Raw genomic sequence first — 19,987 nt, 5'->3', positions numbered from 1 at the left:
AAATATACCAAAATCACTAAATAAAACTACAGAACCAGAAATAGATTTACGCATATACTATTTTTTTTTTTCAGATAAATAATTACTTTGTTCAACTAGTTTCTATACGGTTCCTTGGTTTTGTTTTACGCATATAATAGTCCATTGAAATGTTACATGAGCTTTACATTTTTTAGAGGACGCAATTTTATTTTTTGATGATGTAGGGGGTCAATAGAAGCTTAACTTGAAGTTTGTGGGGTCGCCACCCTTGTCCCTCGGCCGCCATCTTGGAAAAAGGGATGAAAACACTTTTTTTGCTATATCTCGGAAACTATGCATCGTAATAAAATTTTTAAAATCATAATTTGTAGAAAATTATTTTGCCTACAAATATGTTTATATAACTTTTTGCCCTAAATTAACAATTAAAGAAGTTATAAGTAAAAAAGTGAATTTTTTTTAATAAAATTTTCTCTTTTGCTCTATAACTTTTTTTTACATTTTATAAATAAATGGCTTCAGACCAATCTTGTAGAATATTTTTCGAGAAAAATTTTTCCCTACAACTGTTTTCAATTTCATTCATTAGAAACTCAGTTACAGCGCTCCAAAGTTAACCGGGTTCGTCAAATTCAGTCAAATTAGTCCAGTCAAATAAGCTTAAATTAGGTAAGAATCTTGGAATGCGAGATGACCAGCTGTAATTTTGTATATACTTGTATATTGACCCCCTAAAACTTGTCTCAAAACCTACATATGGTAGGGTGTAAGTAACTCATAAAATTCAGGGTCAAAGGCCACAAAAATCGTTTTTTTGCGATTTTTTGGAAATATCTCATTTCCTATGGGTTTTTGGTATTTGTATTCATTATCAATATTGTAGAATACAAAATTGTCTACAAATTTCACTAAGTTTTTTTTTATACGGTGAACCGTTTTCGAGATAGAGGGCGGAGAACGCGCGGTCACTGCATCACATCAGACATTTTTTTTTTTCAGCTAACCTATCCGTGATGGTTGGTTATGGATAGGACATTAAAAAAGACGTTATAGTTTCTAAAACCATTTTTCGTCAAATTCAATTGTTTGAAAGATAGACGCTTCCAAAGTGGAAAACTGACCGTGCGTTCTCCGCCCTCTAACTCAACAGCGGAACACTATATATAAAAAAAAAATTAGACAAAAGTTGTAGAGAATTTTGTATTCTACAATATTGATAATGAATACAAATACCAAAAACCCATAGGAAACGAGTTATTTCCAAAAAACCGCAAAAGAACGATTTTTGGGACCTTTGACCCTGAATTTTAAGAGTTGCTTACACCCTACCATATATACCATGGTTTTGAGACGAGTTTTAGGGGTTCAATATACAAGTATTTACAAAATTACAGCTGGTCATCTCGCATTCCAAGATTCTTACCTAATTTAAGCTTATTTGACTGGACTAATTTGACTGAATTTGACGAACCCGGTTAGCTTCGGAGCGCTGTAACTGAGTTTCTAATGAATGAAATTGAAAACAGTTGTAGGGAAAAATTCTACTCGAAAAATATTCTACAAGATTGGTCTGAAGTCATTTATTTATAAAATGTTTAAAAAAAGTTATAGAGCAAAAGAGAAAATGTTATTAAAAAAAATTCACTTTTTTACTTATAACTTCTTTAATTGTTAATTTAGGGCAAAAAGTTATATAAACATATTTGTAGGCAAAATAATTTTCTACAAATTATGATTTTAAAAATTTTATTACGATGCATAGTTTCCGAGATATAGCAAAAAAAGTGTTTCCATCCCTTTTTCCAAGATGGCGGCCGGGGGACAAGGGTGGCGACCCCACAAACTTCAAGTTAAGCTTCTATTGACCCCCCCAACATGATCAAAAAATAAAATTGCGTCCTCTAAAAAATGCATTATTCGGCCCTCAAATTGTAACATTTCAATGGACTATAAATACATTTTATGTATTATTTAGTTGATTTTATTTAGAACACCTTGAAGAGAGGCCAACATCATGTTTCACATAATAATTGCAATTATATTTTCTGTCTTTATTAGTGTGCAATCTGTTCCAAGTAAGTAATTCGATTTAAGATTTTAATATTTTTGTGGCATTTGTCTGTATTTTAACAAATGTTTCTATACTAGGTAGTTCTAAAATAATATAAGATGATATGTATATAAGTATTATTTTTTTATTTAATTCTAGGTGATAAGTAGAATAATGTCGGCCATTAATTGTTTTTATGTACCTTAAAGTTAAAATAGAAAATAAATATGATTACTACAATAGGTACTAATTGTATTTGAGAAACGAGCCTATCATTATCAAATGTGTAGATACAGCCCATATATGTAGAGTCCCATATTTGCATTAAAAACGATATTGAAAAGCCATCATCAATTAAAGACGGACCAACAACATGTCGTGTATTACATTTCCACATAGAATAATTATTATTGCTTGAACAACTAATTGTAATTCCGGGTTCGGTTGAGATGCCTGAGTATGTGAACAGAAGAAAATCACAGCGTGGGATAACCTTTTTTATTACAAGAATACTATCAGATTACCAAGAAAAGTAATTAAAAGTAAATATAGAACAACGCCATTAAAACTGAGCTACTATTTTTTTATATTTTATATACCGTCGCGCCTTTTATCCCCAAAGGGGTAGGCAGAAGTGCACATTATGGCACTGTATATTGTATAATGTACACCCACTTTTCACAATTTATACTGTAAGTCCTATGTAATAGGGGGTGAGCCTATTGGCATATCATGCCAGGCACATTTCCAGACTCCGTGCTACTACTGAGAAATTTTCGAAAAACCGAAAATAGCCTAGCAATACTTTGCCCGACCTAGGTATTTAACCCGAGACCCCTTGCACGGGTCAGTCGCACTTACGACCACTCGGGCAACGAGGCAGTTCTTTTTATAATTTCATAAATTTCTTTCATTCCAGCTCCAACCTTTCAACAATGTAAAAAGACCGATGTCACTTGTCTAAATGGTAATATAAACACTATATTTCAAAAATCTATAAAAGGAGATCAAGATTTAGGCATAAAATCGGTAGACCCTATGCATCATAAGGAGATAGATGGACAATTAAGTGTCATTGAGTACCAACTATACAACAGTACCGTAGAAGGATTCTCAAAATGTGAAGTGGTTAATACAAAGTACGTATATCTTTTTGTTGTATTACTCTCAAAGTTAATATATCATCATCATCATGAACAGCCCCTTGCTGCCTTCTGCTAGAATATGTGCATCCTCTAGTCGTAGGGCCTAAATAAACCTGTAAAAAATATTATTAACTAGGTTGAAAAGTATCTTAAAAAAAAATCATAAAAATCCGTTCAGTAATTTCAGCGTAATTGATAGACAAACATCCAAACATAGTTTCACATTTATAATATTAAGTTTGTCATGCTTTTATAAAGTTTGGGTAATAAAATTGCATACGTTATTCATTGTTTCGTATATAGATTTCAATATTACTAAGTTTTTTTTTTATTGATGTTTGAAGAAAATTTGGAAAACCATGTAAATTATTATTTTATTACTAATTATATAAAACTTAATAATTGTCTAATCTTTAAATTTCAGGCTAGATTTGGAAAAACGCGAACTCAATTTCCGTGTTCTATGTCCAGTTCTTGTTATGTATGGGGTATACAATATAAGTGGTACACTTATAGTAATGCCAATAGAAGGACATGGAGACTACAAAATTGTATGCAGTAAGTTTTTTTTAATGTATTTTAAAGAAGACCTGTGGACTTTTTTTTTTTTTTTTTTTTTCAGGGGGAAAATCATCCAATGACTTCTCTCGCCAGGGCAAAGCGAGAGGGAGTGTCAGACTCTTACTGACTAAAAACCACCCCGTTCCTACTCCTGCTTGTCGAGCCGGAGCCCCGGTAAACCCGCTAGGTAGTCCGCAGCTCCGGATTAAGCATCAGCCCTACTAGGCCCCATCTGTGGTGGTCTGATGGCTCTTTGAGGCGCGCGCGGAACGCAACGCGCCGCACGCACGGGTCTGGTTCTGGTCGGGCGGCGAGCTACCCTTGCTCGTCGTCCGCAGACCCGCACTTACGGTGGCCGGAGATCGTCACGCGATCCCCGACGCCCGGAGTGTCTTTCGCGTCGGCTAGGGCGTGAGGAAGATCGTTCCCTCACGCGTCCCGCCTCCTCCTTAGCTAGCATAACTGCTTCGCAGAAGGAGGAGACGGCATCCCAGTCCCCCTCGCTCCGCACCATGGTCTGAACCAAAGCCGGACGCGAGAGGTCGCCGTCGCCGATCACTTCCCTGAGGGCACGGCGGTGCTCAGCCCACGCAGGGCAGACCGCAACCGTGTGTTCCACCGTGTCCTCCGGGCGGTCTTCGCAGTGATGACACCCGGGCGTTTCCTCCCGCCCAATCAAAAACAGGAACCTACCGAAACTCCCATGTCCGGTAAGCACCTGCGTCAGGCGGTAGGTGAGGACGCCATGGCGCCTCTCTAGCCACTCCTCAAAGAGGGGACTTACCGCTGCAATGACAGCGAGCCCAGCCCTCGGTTGCGACAGTCGTTGCTGCCAATCCGCCATGAGATCGCGCCGGAGCTCGTCCCGCCACGCACTAATCTGGCGCGGCAGCGGAGTTTCGCCCCGGCGACGCGCGTCGGCGCGCAGACTAAAGACGCGCGCGAGCACTTTCGCCTCCAAATCCCACGGCGGTAATCCGGCAAGGAGGTTCGCCGCCTCCCCGGAGATCGTGCGATATCCACGGATCACTCGGATGGCCATGACCCTCTGGGACGTGAGCAGCGTCCGAGTTGGCCGCCGCATCAGGTTCGGCGCCCACACAGGGGCGCCGTAGAGGGCCATGGACCGCACGACCCCCGCATACAACCTCCGGCAGGAGGCATTTGGCCCCCGAGGTTGGGCAGGAGCCGCTTAAGCGCAGCCCCCGTCCGTTCCAACTTAGGAGCCAAACGTCGCAAATGCTCCACGAAGTTCCATCGACTGTCGAGGACGAGTCCTAGGTACTTCATCGTCGTCTCGACGCCGATGGTAACCCCTCCTGCCGTTATTTGGGGCCCACCTGGAGGTGGCGCGTTCCCGCGGCCATGAAAGCACAAGACCTGTGGACTTAAGTACTCTTGAATCCATCCGATCGGTTCACAATGATATTATGAAATTTTGAACTCTTTAATTGCAATACTAGTGGTCATTGCATCCGTATTGCGTAGATATTGAATGAACTAAATGGTCAATACCATTTTTAGGTTTAGCTTTATATTTCGTACTATTATAGTTTTGTCATTTAATAAGTTATTGAGATTTTATTGGATTAAAATTGCATTGAAATTGACATTGAATTCAAGAGTAAGGAAAGCGTCCTGGTAGATTAAGAAGATGGTTCCGTTTGGAATAGATTAGTGGATGGAATACACACAAAGCAAATCTATGATTATATTTTTAAATTAATTTATTACGATAACAAGTACCATTGGTACTAAAAACAGTACGCATTAAAATAACCCATTAATAATCCTTTGGGGAAAACCAAACATAACATTAATTACTTAGACAATGTAAAATAAAACTAGTAATCTCATACAATTATCTTATACTAAACAATTATTAAATATCAAATTACAGAAGGCTATGACATGCAAGTTGAAACTGATATAATGATACAACAAGACAACAATGGAATGAAACACATATCGATTAAGTATTTTAAAGCTGATGGTGAATTGACTGAAGGAATGACTACTGATCTCCAAAATCTGTTTGGTGGTAAACAACCACAACTGGGTAAGTTTCGACGTACTTTAAATAGAACTTCCATAATTGGGTAGTATCCTCGGTCAAAAATAAATTATTACAACTTATCAATACAATAAAATATTCAAAAATAATCACACTCTCATTAATAAATTTGATGAACTACTTAATTTTCGATTTTTTCTAGCAAAATTTCTAGAATTAAGTCTGCTATTTGAGGTAAAATCTAATAACGTCAGAATAGAGTATTTCATATTCAAAGTTCATAAAAAATATCGTTTTTGACGTTTCGAAAAAAGTATTGAATTTGACTAGTAAGAAACTAGAATATTGTCGAATGATCTCAAGTATTGGTGACCTTCGTGCATCTAGTGGTTCACTGCGACCTCTACGAAGTTTTCTGTCCACCTTGCGGGTATGTCCGGTGCCTCGCTTATCAGTCGATCTGGAAGTCGTTAAGGACATAGGGGAGAGGGGGGGGATCATCTAATGTCTTCTGCCGCCTTGTGTGACGCGAGACTGTCATGCGGGACTGATTAACAAACTACCCCGTTCCTACGCCTGCTCTTTGAGCCGGAGCCCCGGAAAACTTTCTAGGTAGTCCACAGCTCCAGGGTTAAAGCAGGCCTACATTTAGGAGTGGACGTTTTGTATCTGATAATTATATATATAATTATAATTATGTTCAAAGAATGTATACATAGAAAAAAATTGAATTAATTTTAATCATTTAAATCAATACGGCAACAAGCTGGTTTTAAACCTTTTTCTTCAAAGTCACCAAATATGGAACAAACATTTTTGCTCAAAACTTACTATCACGATACATAACAAAATCGTACTAAAACCCATTATTTTTACTCGTCCATAGTAACAGGTAAGCAAAATCCAAAGCTTCGGCTGAAGTACTTCGTTAGTTTCTAACTAACGGCAAACTCGTCTCATATTTCATGGTGCTAACAACATGGCGCATGGTATGGTACATATTTACTTAGGGTGGGAAGGCTGACCTTTCGGAAAATAGAGGCTGTAACTTGAATGCATTAAAATCTTGGTCTGGTCCAGTTTTAGACATTTTAGAAAAGTTTACAAAATTGTCATAATATATTACGTTCTGTTATTATTTTTCTTTTTTGCGGAAATAATATTAAAAAAGATTTTTTTATATAACAATCAAGGATATTAAATCATACTATTCCAACAGCATTGAGTATGATTTACTCATAGTAGAAGATTAATGTAATTCATAATAAATTATTAGTTTAATCAATTACGATGGAATTTTCCACTTCAAAGATTTGCAAAATTTTCCTCTTCATCCAAATAATTCCTGTTTTCTCCTAAAATAAACATCTCACTTGATACGGGTAGCTAATCATCCATCATTTGGTGATTAGCAAAGCATTTTGTTCTTGCTAGTTAATTGCCACTTACCTTAACTTAAACTGAGCCCCTACATTATTTGGGTCAGCGGTTTTCGTTAACTGGGCCATGCCAAAGATCCTGTGGCTTTTCTAATAATATACTACGGGTAGCGTTCAGTTTGGTGGCAATAAATTGGATTAACTGAAGTGTAATATACTGAAACGAAAACTTTTCTGTGACTTTTATTATTAGAATTAACTTTTGTTTGAATTGTTTGTGTAACAATTATTATTAATGGCTTCCAGACGTTGGGGTTTCTTTCGTATTTTGTTTGTGTTTTTCTGATTCAGTTGAAATATGTGTTTTTATACTATACATAGACTGATTATAAATTATTATATAATTATTATAGATGTTAACTTATGCTGAATTTATGTAAAGGTGTACAATAAAGGTTATTTATTATTATTATTATAGACTGGTAAAACAAAAGCGTTCCAGAGTCTATAGAGACACACATTTTTCCTCTATAATATACAGTAAAAAATATTTTAGTAAAGTTTTGTCTGCAGTTTTTGTTACTCGAGCAATTTCGATAAATACAACAACATATTTTTTCCTCCATAACAAGTCAAAATCAGTAAATATTCTAACTGACTATAGATTTCCGAAATAAAACTGAACGGAAAAGAAACGTCCAAAATTTTATTACGTAGAAAAATGTTAGTGCCTTTATTCAAAACCCCTACTACTTTTACTTTTTCAATTTCCTTACTTTTGTCCATAAATCAAACGCACAGACTCACTGTCTCAGCATACATAAATAATTCTTTTGCTTAATGGACCTTAAGAATGTTTATGACTTAAGTTTTCATGGCTTACTTTATTCTGTTCCTTCCTAAACATTTAGATATGAATAATGTTTTGAATAAATATAATGGATTTAGTTTTTTTCAAAATAAATAGGTAAATCAACCCACGCCTTTGACCCGTGGGAGTAAACAGAAATTACTGAGCACCAACTAGGTACTACGAATCTTTGAAGTTCAATAAAATATTTAAAACCCGGAGTGTACCTACTTATTTCCAAACTTTTACCTTTTCTTTATAAATCTAGTTTAATTACGTTTGATGTAAATGTAGTTTAATTTTCTTTGGCATGATGCGCATTTCTTTATTTTTATTTTATCTATAGTTGTTCCAATGCACGGCAAAGGCCTTCCTAACCCCCGTCCACTCATCTCTGTGCAGAGCTTTCTGCAGCCAATCCTTGTCGTAGGTGTTAAGTTCGTCCCGCCATCTCCTTCTGTACCTGCGGCGACGTCTGTTGATGTTATGAAGCACATAACATAATTAATTTTATAATACGTTTTTTTAAGATTCTATTTTAAAATAATGTATTGTAGGTGTTTTGACGACAATAGTTGACTTATTTAACATATTTTTTTTATGTTTTCAGCGAAAGACGTTCTTAAATTTGTAAATGAAAATTGGGGTCCAGTGGCCAAGGTGCTCCAAGGTCCGGTGTTCGGCGCTAACTATGGAAAGATAGTCAAGAATATAAACAAAGTCTTGAAACATGTTCCACTGAATCAAATTATAGAGGAATAGTGCATTTAATTAAACTATTTTTTTTTTATAAATCTATATTGAATAAGATATTTAGGTATTTACGGTGTACAAAAAAGTGGCCTAAAACCTATTGCTGTACAAAAAGTAATAAAAATGTTACAAACTATGTATTTTTACTCCTACTTACTACCAAAATTGATACATAGGAATCCTCCACATTTTTCCTAACCTCTCGTATGCCGTATATAAAACACAATAGAAAACATATTGTGTCTTGCGTGGATCTGCGTTCTGGCACACGCCGGTTCAATCGATATTTTTTTTGTAACCATTTAAAAAATAGAAATTATTTTCTGTACCTGTGTATCCGCTTACCATGAATAATACTGTCATAAATAAAAATATTATTTATTTTTATAAACTAGAACAAACGCCTTCCATGTACAACAAAACCCTACACTATTATTAAAATAATTATATCTTCAACTTACTGCTTTTTAATAACACTTAGATGTCTTTAATAACAAGTAATTTTAATAATACGCCACTTTTATACTAATTATAGGTTTAAATCATCATCGTGTGACATGTCATTAATGAATGACAAATGCAACGAGTGGAACACGACTTGCGAACTGATTTTTTAGTTATAACAATACGTACTTTAACTTTTGTATTTAGCTTTAAAACGTTGCTCTACATGAGAATTGTATACTATGTCGGGGGTGCATTCTATTATAGATTTTTGTATGTACATACAATATACATATGTAGCACCTTTTTGTGAGGAGAAAATCATCCAATGACTTCTCCCGCCTAGGGTGCGAGAGAGAGTGTCAGACTCTTACTGACTAAAAACCACCCCGTTCCTACTCCGGACTCCGGCAAACTTGCTAGGTAGGTAGTATAGAGCTACAGGATTAAAGAAGGCCTATATACAGTAGTGGACGTTTTGTATTATAATAATTAAGATTCAAAGAGTGGATCTACAGAAGAAAATAAGTAGGATAATAATCCATAGACAATAATATAATATTTTTTGAGAGGGGAAAATCATCCAAATTCTTCTCCCTTCGGGGGGAGGCCTGAGTGTCAGACTCTTACTGACTAAAAACCGTTCCAGCTCGTGTTCTTCGAGGTGGGTTAATTGAAACATTTTATAAAATCTTTACCATTTATGTATATTTACCAACACGTGTAATAGCGGGTATTAAAATATCTTTACTAGTATCTCAATTTAAAAAAGCATTTAAAAATGCTGACTTTAAATAAAACGTGTTGAGAGTATTTATGGTAATTGTAACAATTTAATCTTTTCCATACTTTAATGAAGTGTCTAATTTTATTGATAATTATAATGACTGTTATGGAGATTAGTAGATGAGCTCTTTCGGGTTCGACACCCGGAAATATATGCCTATCTTTTTATTCCATATATTTAATTAAATATTACTTTAAAAATACAATCAAAATCAAATAATATTTAAAAATAGGAACCGATAGCGGGAGCATGGTCCAAGCAGCTACCGATAGTTATGGCTCCAGAGACAGAAAGGTCCTCCTAATACGTGTCGTTTCGAGGAGCACTGCTTTCTACATCAGGTCCTTGATCCACCCACCTAACGCCAGCCTCCGCAGATGGATGACGAGGCTTTTAGGGATCAACCCATGGGCCTACACGACTATCGGCACAATGAAAGCCGATTATCTTTCTTATAATTGTGCATTTTTAAACGAGCAGACAGATCACCTGATGGCAAGCAATCATCGCCGCCTATAGACATCTGAAACACCAGAGGCGTTATAAGTGCGTTGCCATTCGTGCGTACTATTTGGGGGTAAGGAATTTAAGGGTTGTTGAAGAATCGGTGATTGGGAAGAATGGGAAATATTGGGTAATTAGGCCTCCTGTAACCTACTCACACACACGAAACACAACGCAAGCGTTATTTCACGTCGGTTTTCTGTAAGGCGGTGGTATCACTCCGGTCGAATCGGCCCATTCGTGCCGAAGCATGACTTGCATACAAGTCGCATAGTAGTACCAAGTTCCCACTATTGGGTCTTGTTGTTCTTTGAGTGAAGGGAAAGAGGAGGGAGAAGGATGATAAATAACTAGTAAAATAGAATAATTATAAATAAACATAATTTCTCACAATTTAGCTCTTTTGTTTATAAAAACGCAAAGTAAGTTTTAATATGGTCATGGAATTCCCAAAACCAACAATGTATTGTCCAGCTACAGAATTTGTTTGTATGTGTGTTCCAGAGTGATTCGAATTCAGTTGTTTTTTGTGCTGGTCTATTTATCGAGGAATATACTACTACTAGTATCGAGGAATATACTACTAGGTAAAAATATACTACTAGGTAACAAAGCAGTAGGTATAGCTAAGCGAAACGAGTTAGACGAGAACAATAGTCCATGCAATTGGTTCTGCGAAATCTGTCGTTTTAGCTTAAATGTTTTTATTTTATTAAAATCTATAAGTATACGTAAAGTCAACGGCCTGATGCAGTTTTCTTACTGAAATTCATTATAGAATAATCAAAATTAAAATTAAAATTGAATGTGTCATTAAGATTATATACTATACAAAAATTGTTGATCTTATGAGAACATCTGAAATAATTTACAAGTTTATAAATATTTTCCCAAAAAGTTTACAGTAATTTTAATATCTAAATATAATAAACTAACAAGGTCATTAACTGACTATTGTTTGAAAAATTAAGAAATCATAATAATTATATCAACTAAACAAAATTTGGTAGGTATACCTAATATTAAGAAGGAAATCTCACATAAAAGTTTGTTTATATTATGAAATCCTTAAGGCCGTTTTCAACATACTTTCAGATATCCGAATCTGCACTCCTGATCTAGAAAACTGATTTGGAAACCAAACATGTCTCTCCCGGCCTAAAACTAAAGCAGTTACAAGTGCGTTGACGGCCAAAGGCTGTTACCTAAAGGTCTCCCAGTTGGTAGCGGATTGAGGCAAAATATGGATTGTAGGCGCATAGCATTAGGAGTTTTATGAATAAGTGGGAGCTGAGATACTGATATCACTACACAATGGATAGATGGATACACTACAATAGTATGATACAATACAATGCAATACTAAAGTAGGGAAACTGTCATACTCTTCCTGTTGGCTAAATGGCTCAAACCAGAACTTGGATGCATCCATCCTCTACATACAAAAATTAACATTCATGTACGTAACAAAACATTTAACAAAAATAAGAATTGTAATAAAATAAAATATTGTGCAATGCAAACTAGCATAACAGGATTATTAGAATCTGGAACTTAGTTAGTTCCTAAGAAATGAACTATATTATGCAGTTTAACTGTCTGCAAGCTGCTTAGAAATTTTAAAAATAAACTATTTTGTCGAAGTCAATGTCAAATTTAAATTAATTCTATTTTGGGCACTTTTAAAATGTTAAATATAATTGTCCGTTAGTCCATCTGTCAGTGAAGTTAATTGCTTGTTGAAAATACTTATACCTAATACATATACCATGTCCAATTCGGCAATGTAGTAAGCCAAGCGAAGTGCAGTGGTACTGCCTATAGGCAGGATTCCTTATAACTTAGAACCGACTTAGTCTTAGAAGAAGGTAGTATACTTCATCGACCGTACTATTAATGAAATGTAAAACCTGTAAAGTCACAAAAAAAGTAATACCTAAAGTATTTCCTATATCTTCCTCAAATTATTTATCTGTCCCAAACAAAAACACAAAAACCCTAATGCTTATAAAAAAACTGATTGAATGATGGTCGTATACAGATAAACATAATATAGTTTATCTGCAAAAAACAAAGTAAAATAATACTCGTACGTACATAATTAATTTAAGTATATTTGTTAGAAATATAAAGCTAATAACCCCAAGTCGGTAGCGACGAAAGATTCTTATCAATTATTTTTAACCAAATTCTGCGGCAGAGGTTCCTTATAAAATTCAATTTTAAAAATTCTCTATCATCGGCATCTTCATCATCATATGATATCCTCAAAGATCCAAGTCGGTCAATTAACAGCGACCTGCTAAGCCAGCGGTTCCTGGTATGATCCGGAGCTGCCTACCTAGCGGATTTACCGGGGCTCCGGCTCAAAAAGCAGTAGCAGGAACAAGGTGGTTTTTAGTCAGTAAAAGTCCGATACTCCCTTTTGATTCGCCCAAGGCAGGACAAGTCATTAGGTGATTTTCCCCTTAAAAAAGAAAAGTCTTTTTTAATCTGTCTGTCTATGTAAAGGGTAGACAGCGCTGCGCTTGCTAATGCGGATGTCGATTGTCTGTGATATCCCGCTCACTATCTCTTAAGCTGCTAATCCGCTACACACTAGGCTACTTCATCATCGACATAGGTATTTCTATGTCAATGATATATATTAGTCGTACGTACGCACTGAACTTAGGTTCAATCGAAGTTATCATCTTATATTGCCTTGAAAAAGAGTAACTTATGGAGTTTTTTGCTCGTTCTTCTCCATAGGAATCTACACTTTGGAACGAGCAAATAGCTTCACTAGAGGACTGACCGACAGACAGACGTTATTAATATTATTATAATATTTGCTTTGACGTTCAAAAGTGCCTTCCTGGTCTATTTGAAATAAATAATTTTGACTTTGAGTTTAAAGAAAAACAACCCGGTTTCGTCTATTTCTGGAAATATGCTTAAGTTCTATTTCTATATGGTTCCTTCGATTGAGTTTATTAGTACACTAATATGAACATTAAATATTTGTAAGCAAAAAGATCGCAAGATAGCACTTACCTTTTTGAGGTTTTTTCCTATACAGGTACGGAACCCTAAATATACATACTTACATTATATGTGTAGGTATGCAATATTATTATTATATTGTATTAACAATAATATAAACAGATATTCCGTCGATATTCTGCACACGGCTACCAGGAGCGGATGTCGTCGGAGGCAAAATCCGTTCTAGCCATGCTATCTATACTTCTTCTTTTGTTTTGCGCGGTTGTCAGCGTCTTGTCAAACCCAGGTAAGTTATTACTTTAATTATATAAAAAGAAATTCATATTTAATATAAATCTTGATAAATAATTAATAAACTAAGAGGAAACGTTTATCGAGTGTTTGAAGTCTCTGATTCAAATTAATCCCCCATAATTTTTTTTAATCCAGAACTCTAAATAAAAACTGCTATACGTCGTACAAAAATGGAGTATTGTCTAACTAAAATAGGTACCTACCCCATTGCATTTCACATTAGCAGTTTAACCTACGAAAAATGATACGCTGTTACTTCAAAAAATAAATTCATTTGCCTTACGGTAATTAGTTTAACAATTATAATAGATAGATCAAATAAAAATAAATTAAACATTATTATAATCATACGATTACCTTTGCTAAGTCAATTTTTTTTCAAAAATTTATGCAAAGGAGCCTGAACTAGACCTTGAAAAGCAAATCAAAATAATTTTGACATTTAAATAACATAACGTTTCTTATTTCTTTTATTTGGTATATCGTGTATGTGACTTTTATACATCGTGAAACTGTCGTTTTTGTCCCGTGGCAAAATAACTGACCATAAGGAGTATTTTAGATACATAAAGTAAAAAAATATATATAATCAATTAAGTAATATAATCAAAAATATAATTAGTTTGTCAAAGGATCTCTCTTTAAGAATTACAAAGCGTGAGCATTTGATAATAGATAGCTCATTATCAAAACATCATGAGTTCATCGGTTATTTGTTTTAAACATGAATCCAAGCTAGTGGCGGTCAGCGCTCAAGAGAGAGTAATTTTCTGCATTAGACTCAACCATCTAACGTTAGACTACACAGGTGTTAGTCCAGGCTCTTGGCTATAAGGCCATTGGCAAACGACTATCAGTACAATGATTGCTGAATCTGGGGGCACGGTAGTGCCCCCGCCAAGACGAGCCAAGCGAAGCGCAAGGGCACTACCTACCTTTTCTCGAAGCGCTTCGTCGTATTTTTGAACCTTCATAACTTGAGTTTGGGTTATACCAGATAAACAAAATTTTCAGGATATAATGTCAGTGGTAGACTTAATAAACCTCTAAAGTTTCAATTGCATAGCTCTTATACTTTAGATTTTATTGATATCTAAAATACCCCGATTTCGTCACTCACTCACTGATGATCAACAAAATTCTTAAGGTACTTCCTGAAGTCCTAGAAAACTGAAATTTGGTATGTAAGCTAGTATTAGTACCCAAACAACAAAAAAATCCTAAAACTTGGAACTTTTACCCCCAACCCCTTAAACTAGGGGGTGAAAGTTTGTTCGAGACTTCCGCAACTTTTGACGCTAGAGGTCTGAATGCGGCCGCGGAGGGGTAAAAATCTGAAATAGGGAAACTTAATTCCCTATTTCCTGCTTGAAATCTGAAAATTATACACAAGTACATAGAACACAAACTTTTCATCAAATCAAAACATTATCCTACCCATAAGTACTTAGATATGAATAATATTACTACACTTCACTTCGGTAAGTGTTTATTAATCAACCTATACTTTTGAACATAAGCATCGTAAGTATAGTATGCGCCAACGCCCGCCGCCTGCCCCCTCGTCCCCGCGCAGTAGCTAAAAATAATCGGCCCGTCAGCGAGCGCGGCACCCGAACGCGGGCAGACGCGCGAGGGCAGACGTCGTTGACGGTTGTCTCGTTGAATGAAAAGTTTTCGGAATATTTCGGTGATTTAAAAGTTTGCTATCGCGGAGAAAAAAACCATTTGCCTAATATTTAATTGTTAGTAGTTTAGTAGGTAAAGGTTTAGATACCAGTGTTTTAATTTTCATTGATAAAAAGTATTAGGATTACGTTTCCAATTTTCTTATAAATTTAGTAGTTTAGTAGGTGAATTTGTCGCTCATTTTATCTTTCTATCATAAGCAACCTACAAAAAGAAATGAAATCCCACAAAAACATTTCATGTTAAATGTTGCCAAGACGAGACCATATAGCTCGCACTGTCAAAAAGTAATCAGATCCCGTGTAGAGCCAAGTTTCTAACCCTATACTTTTGAACTGGCGAGTTGGCCGCACGGAAAGAGTTTAGAAGATTGAATAGATTTTTAAGCTCAAGCCCATATGACGAATAGCAAAAAGTCCGTGCGGCCGACTCGCCAGTTCAAAAGTATAGGGTTAGAAACTTGGCTCTACACGGGATCTGATTACTTTTTGACAGTGCGAGCTATATGGTCTCGTCTTGGCAACATTTAACATGAAATGTTTTTGTGGGTCTATATTCCACATATTGACAATCTCATGAACTAAATCGAGATATTTACTGGCTTTTAGATAATTTTGTTATTATAACATTTTCTTTCATATTTGTTTTATTTGTATTAAATATAATTTATACGTAATCCATTAGAGATGAATCAGAAATTACTAACCGGTATACATTTGATAATAATACTTGTTTGTTAGTTAGGTACACTAAAATAAAACAAAAGCTCTAGAAAATGTAGCATAAATTAATTATAAATTCAACACAAAAATATTATTTTTAATTTGACGTCATTGCCTTCTCAATCCATTTTTATTTTGCTATAAGTAGCAAAAAAACTTGGCATAGCCGAAACAACTGTTTGTGTGATCCGCAAATTGTTTTTCGGGACTGGGTGTCATGTGTATGTGAACTTGTATCTTTGTAAACGCACCCACGATACAGAACAAAAACCTAGTGCGGGACAATAATTTTTCAAAAAGAAAATTCAATCACTTTTATAAGATCACAAAAAGCTTTGCTTCATAAATAATTTGTTTTATTATTTTTTCAGCTATAAGCCTGTACCAATGTAAGACTGACGATGACGTTTGCGCGACCAAAGCTGTAAATTTGGCGTACCCTTTAATTCTGGAAGCCAATGAAGAAATAGGAGCTGAATCCATTGATCCCTTATTTCAACCAGAAATTGAGGGCAATCTCTCCATTTTGAAGTTTAAACTCTTCAATACGACTGTAACAGGATTCAAAACATGCAGTGCCGAGAATGCTAAGTAAGTTCTCTTTTGTTCTTTTTATTTGTAACCATTCCTCCTATAAAAAATGCTACTACTAATAATAACATAGGACAGCCAAGTCATAATTTTGTGTGGTCGCCTAAAAGTTATTTAACTTCTGCTCGTTTGCCCCCACTCGCATAAAAAATATATATTCACCTGTATAACCTGGGTGTCTTTAAGGCCCAAGTGAATAGGTTGCTCATAAGCGTGCGTCCATCGTAGGCCATCGCTTACCACCGCTTACTACCTCATCGCTTACCACCAGGAGAGATATTGGTCAAACGTCGAACTATTAAATACAAAAAAAGGAGACAGGCAAGGGATAGCTCTTGCCTTTCTCCTTATAAGACAAGGAAATCTCAAGTGAAGTGATTGTTATTAGTATTGATATGATTATAATTTTACTTTTAAACTGTATTATTTGATTAGGACTAATGATAAATATGTTCTTTTATGGCAAACTATTTTCAATTAATCAGAATCTACAAAGTATTCTCAATTAATCAGAATTTTTAATGGCTAACAAATAAAAGAAAAATGTGCAAATCACAAGCAAGATAAATACTTACCTACCTTAATTTTTCCCATTTTTAAGATTTTCATTATGCATATTCCAGATACAATGATGAGCAACAAACTTTGCGTATTGACATTGTATGCGGCGCATTCACTTTGAGCGGTTCTTATGATATCAACGGCCAACTTATCGTACTGCCGGTCCAAGGAAATGGAGATTATGTCCTCACAACAAGTAAGTACATTCAATCAACTTTTAACCTAAAAACTATAACTATAGGGTAGAAAAGTAAGATTGAAATTTAGGATAGAAACATACAATGAAAAAATGTGAAAACATTTTTATACACTGAGCATCACTCTAGACTTCGCTATTATGTACTAAAATTTACGAAAAACCGAAACTTAAAAATTTTTCTTTGTAAGAATAATAATATAGTCTGTCTACCATTAATAAAAATTTATTTAAATTTTACAGAAAAATACCGTCTGATCATTGACTTGGAACTGAAAACAATAACCGGCAAAGATGGCAAGACCTATAGAACTGTCAAAAACTTCAAAATGGAGGCAGACCCCTTGGAACCTGTTAATTACGATTTTAGGAACCTCTTTAATGGACAGAAAGATCTGGGTAAGATAAGTATAAAATTGTACAAATTTAATAAGTACTAGTGCGCGCTGTGTCAGTAATAAAACACTTCCTAACATGTCAAACACCATAAAACACAACAACACAAGATCCCTCAAAACCAACGATCCCCCTTTAACCTTTTCAAAAATATTGTTTTACCAGTCTATATAAATAAACCTAAGGGGTGTTTTACTAGAGATTTGCTATGTAGCTATGCTACGAAGATGTAATAGCTCACCTGTGAAACAATGTATCCGTTTCCACTGATACTAAGCTATGTAGTTGTGCGAGGAAGATGCACAGCTCGAGTATACGATGTATCGATAGTAGAGGAGCCATCCATAGCACGCATCATAGCCGTTTATACCAGTGCCAAGCTATATGTACCAATGAATATGATTAGTGGAAACCAAACGCAACGTAGCACATCTCTGCTGTAAAAGCACCCAAATCATTACATTCAAGGTCAAATTTCGATTCCTTCGTGAAAGACGATCACCAGTTACAATCTAACTTTGAAATTGAGATTCGATCTATCAAATCTCGTTAGTATCTTCGCATTTTACGATACCGTTAACCCTTTCTCAGTCCAGTGCTCACATAGAGTTCACTACAGACATCTGACTTAATGTGTCTGCTTGAAGCAGTTACAATCGAGGTCTTGATTTATTTTACGACTATTATGTTATAGATTCTATTCAAAACGACTATTCCATTTCCAATATCACACAAAGTTGCTGAATTAGATAGAATTGCTTTATGATAAAAATTTTGAAAGGCTAGTGAGAACATTTTTATGAAGAAATAGATAAAGACAGTATTGTGGATTGGTCATATTGCCACACTGGTTCTTCTTTTTTGTGGTGTAAGAATTATCAAATATCTATTATATTCTTACTGACTAAAAACCACCGTTTCTACTCCTACTTTTCAAGTCGGAGCCCCGGTAACCCGCTAGGTAGACCGCAACTCCAACCGTATGGGTTGCTGCTGCTGTTTCAATCTGAAGGACAATTTTAAATATTAAAATGTGACTGGTTTCTCATCATTCTATTAATTTTGCATCTCTATTAATTGCATTGTTATAGAAATTATATTTTTTCTTGTTTGCTCACTACATTTTATCATACTTGTAGTGTTTGTCTAACTAAACGTTTTAAAACTAGACACGTACTGCACGATTTTAACAATTCTGAGTAAAAGTGTATAATTTCTGTAAATAATTGCCTAAACATCTAGTATTTACTACTAATAGCTAACTAATCAATGAATTAATATAAAATAAGCTCATTATTTAAAAAAATGTTTGCTTTCAGCCGATACAGTTCTGAAGTTCGCAAATGAAAACTGGAGGGAAGTCGCACATGAAGTGCAGTTACCTGTTTTTGTTGCGAACATAAAGAAAATGGTCAAAAACGCCAACAAGTATTTGAAGACGATACCAATCGAAGAATACACGCAACAGTAATGTCATTTCATATACATTTGTTCGGAAGAATTGGTAAAACAACGTATGGCCAGCTGACTAAAGAACCTATTTAAATTAATTATTTCATCATGTATTAAGTATTGTAAGCTTAGTATCATAATAAAGTGGCCACAAAAATATTAACATTGTTTCAATTTTCCACCATTTTGAACGTGTCTCATATTTAAATAGCATTCTAATGACTAAATTAATGAATGTGCCTCATACGACTTTTGTTTTAAGTTATTATATAAATCTCATTCATTGATTTTACCTATGACAGTTAGGGTGCTTATCCACAAAAGATCTCCTATGCTACGTAGCTGTGGATGCGTTTGGCTTCCACTAATCATATTTATTGGTACACATTACATAGCACTGATGGAAACCGACTCAGTTAAGCAATGTTTTTAACCGACTTCAAAAAAAGGAGGAGGTTCTCAATTCGACCGTATTTTTTTATAAATTTTAATCCATATCTCCGGCAGTTATAGACCGATTAGATTATATGGAAAGATGCGTGCTATGAATGCGTGGTACAGATGACTTCCCTACTATCGATACATCATAATATAGTCGAGCTGCGTATCTTTCTCGCACAGCTACATAG

General features: G+C 35.2%; 2 protein-coding genes across 2 annotated transcripts; both read left to right on the top strand.

Annotated features, from left to right (window-relative positions):
- Nucleotides 1-1,936: 1,936 nt before the first annotated feature.
- LOC118276515 (protein takeout-like) lies at nt 1,937-8,870 on the top strand. Its single transcript, XM_035594871.2, has 5 exons — nt 1,937-2,057; nt 2,952-3,171; nt 3,602-3,735; nt 5,639-5,797; nt 8,592-8,870. The coding sequence occupies exons 1-5, from the start codon at nt 1,997-1,999 to the stop codon at nt 8,741-8,743; spliced, it is 726 nt and encodes a 241-aa protein (XP_035450764.2). The 5' UTR covers nt 1,937-1,996; the 3' UTR covers nt 8,744-8,870.
- Nucleotides 8,871-13,583: 4,713 nt separating this feature from the next.
- On the top strand, nt 13,584-19,517 carry LOC118276282 (circadian clock-controlled protein daywake-like). Its single transcript, XM_035594535.2, has 5 exons — nt 13,584-13,743; nt 16,534-16,753; nt 17,377-17,510; nt 17,754-17,909; nt 19,226-19,517. Exons 1-5 carry the CDS (start codon nt 13,656-13,658, stop codon nt 19,375-19,377), a joined length of 750 nt encoding a protein of 249 aa, XP_035450428.2. The 5' UTR covers nt 13,584-13,655; the 3' UTR covers nt 19,378-19,517.
- The last annotated feature ends 470 nt before the right edge of the window (nt 19,518-19,987 follow it).

The sequence above is a fragment of the Spodoptera frugiperda genome, chromosome 31, assembly GCF_023101765.2.
Source record: "Spodoptera frugiperda isolate SF20-4 chromosome 31, AGI-APGP_CSIRO_Sfru_2.0, whole genome shotgun sequence".
Taxonomy (NCBI): Eukaryota; Metazoa; Arthropoda; class Insecta; order Lepidoptera; family Noctuidae; genus Spodoptera; species Spodoptera frugiperda.
Note: the sequence above shows the minus strand (reverse complement) of the source record. Positions and strands in the feature narration are given on the sequence as shown.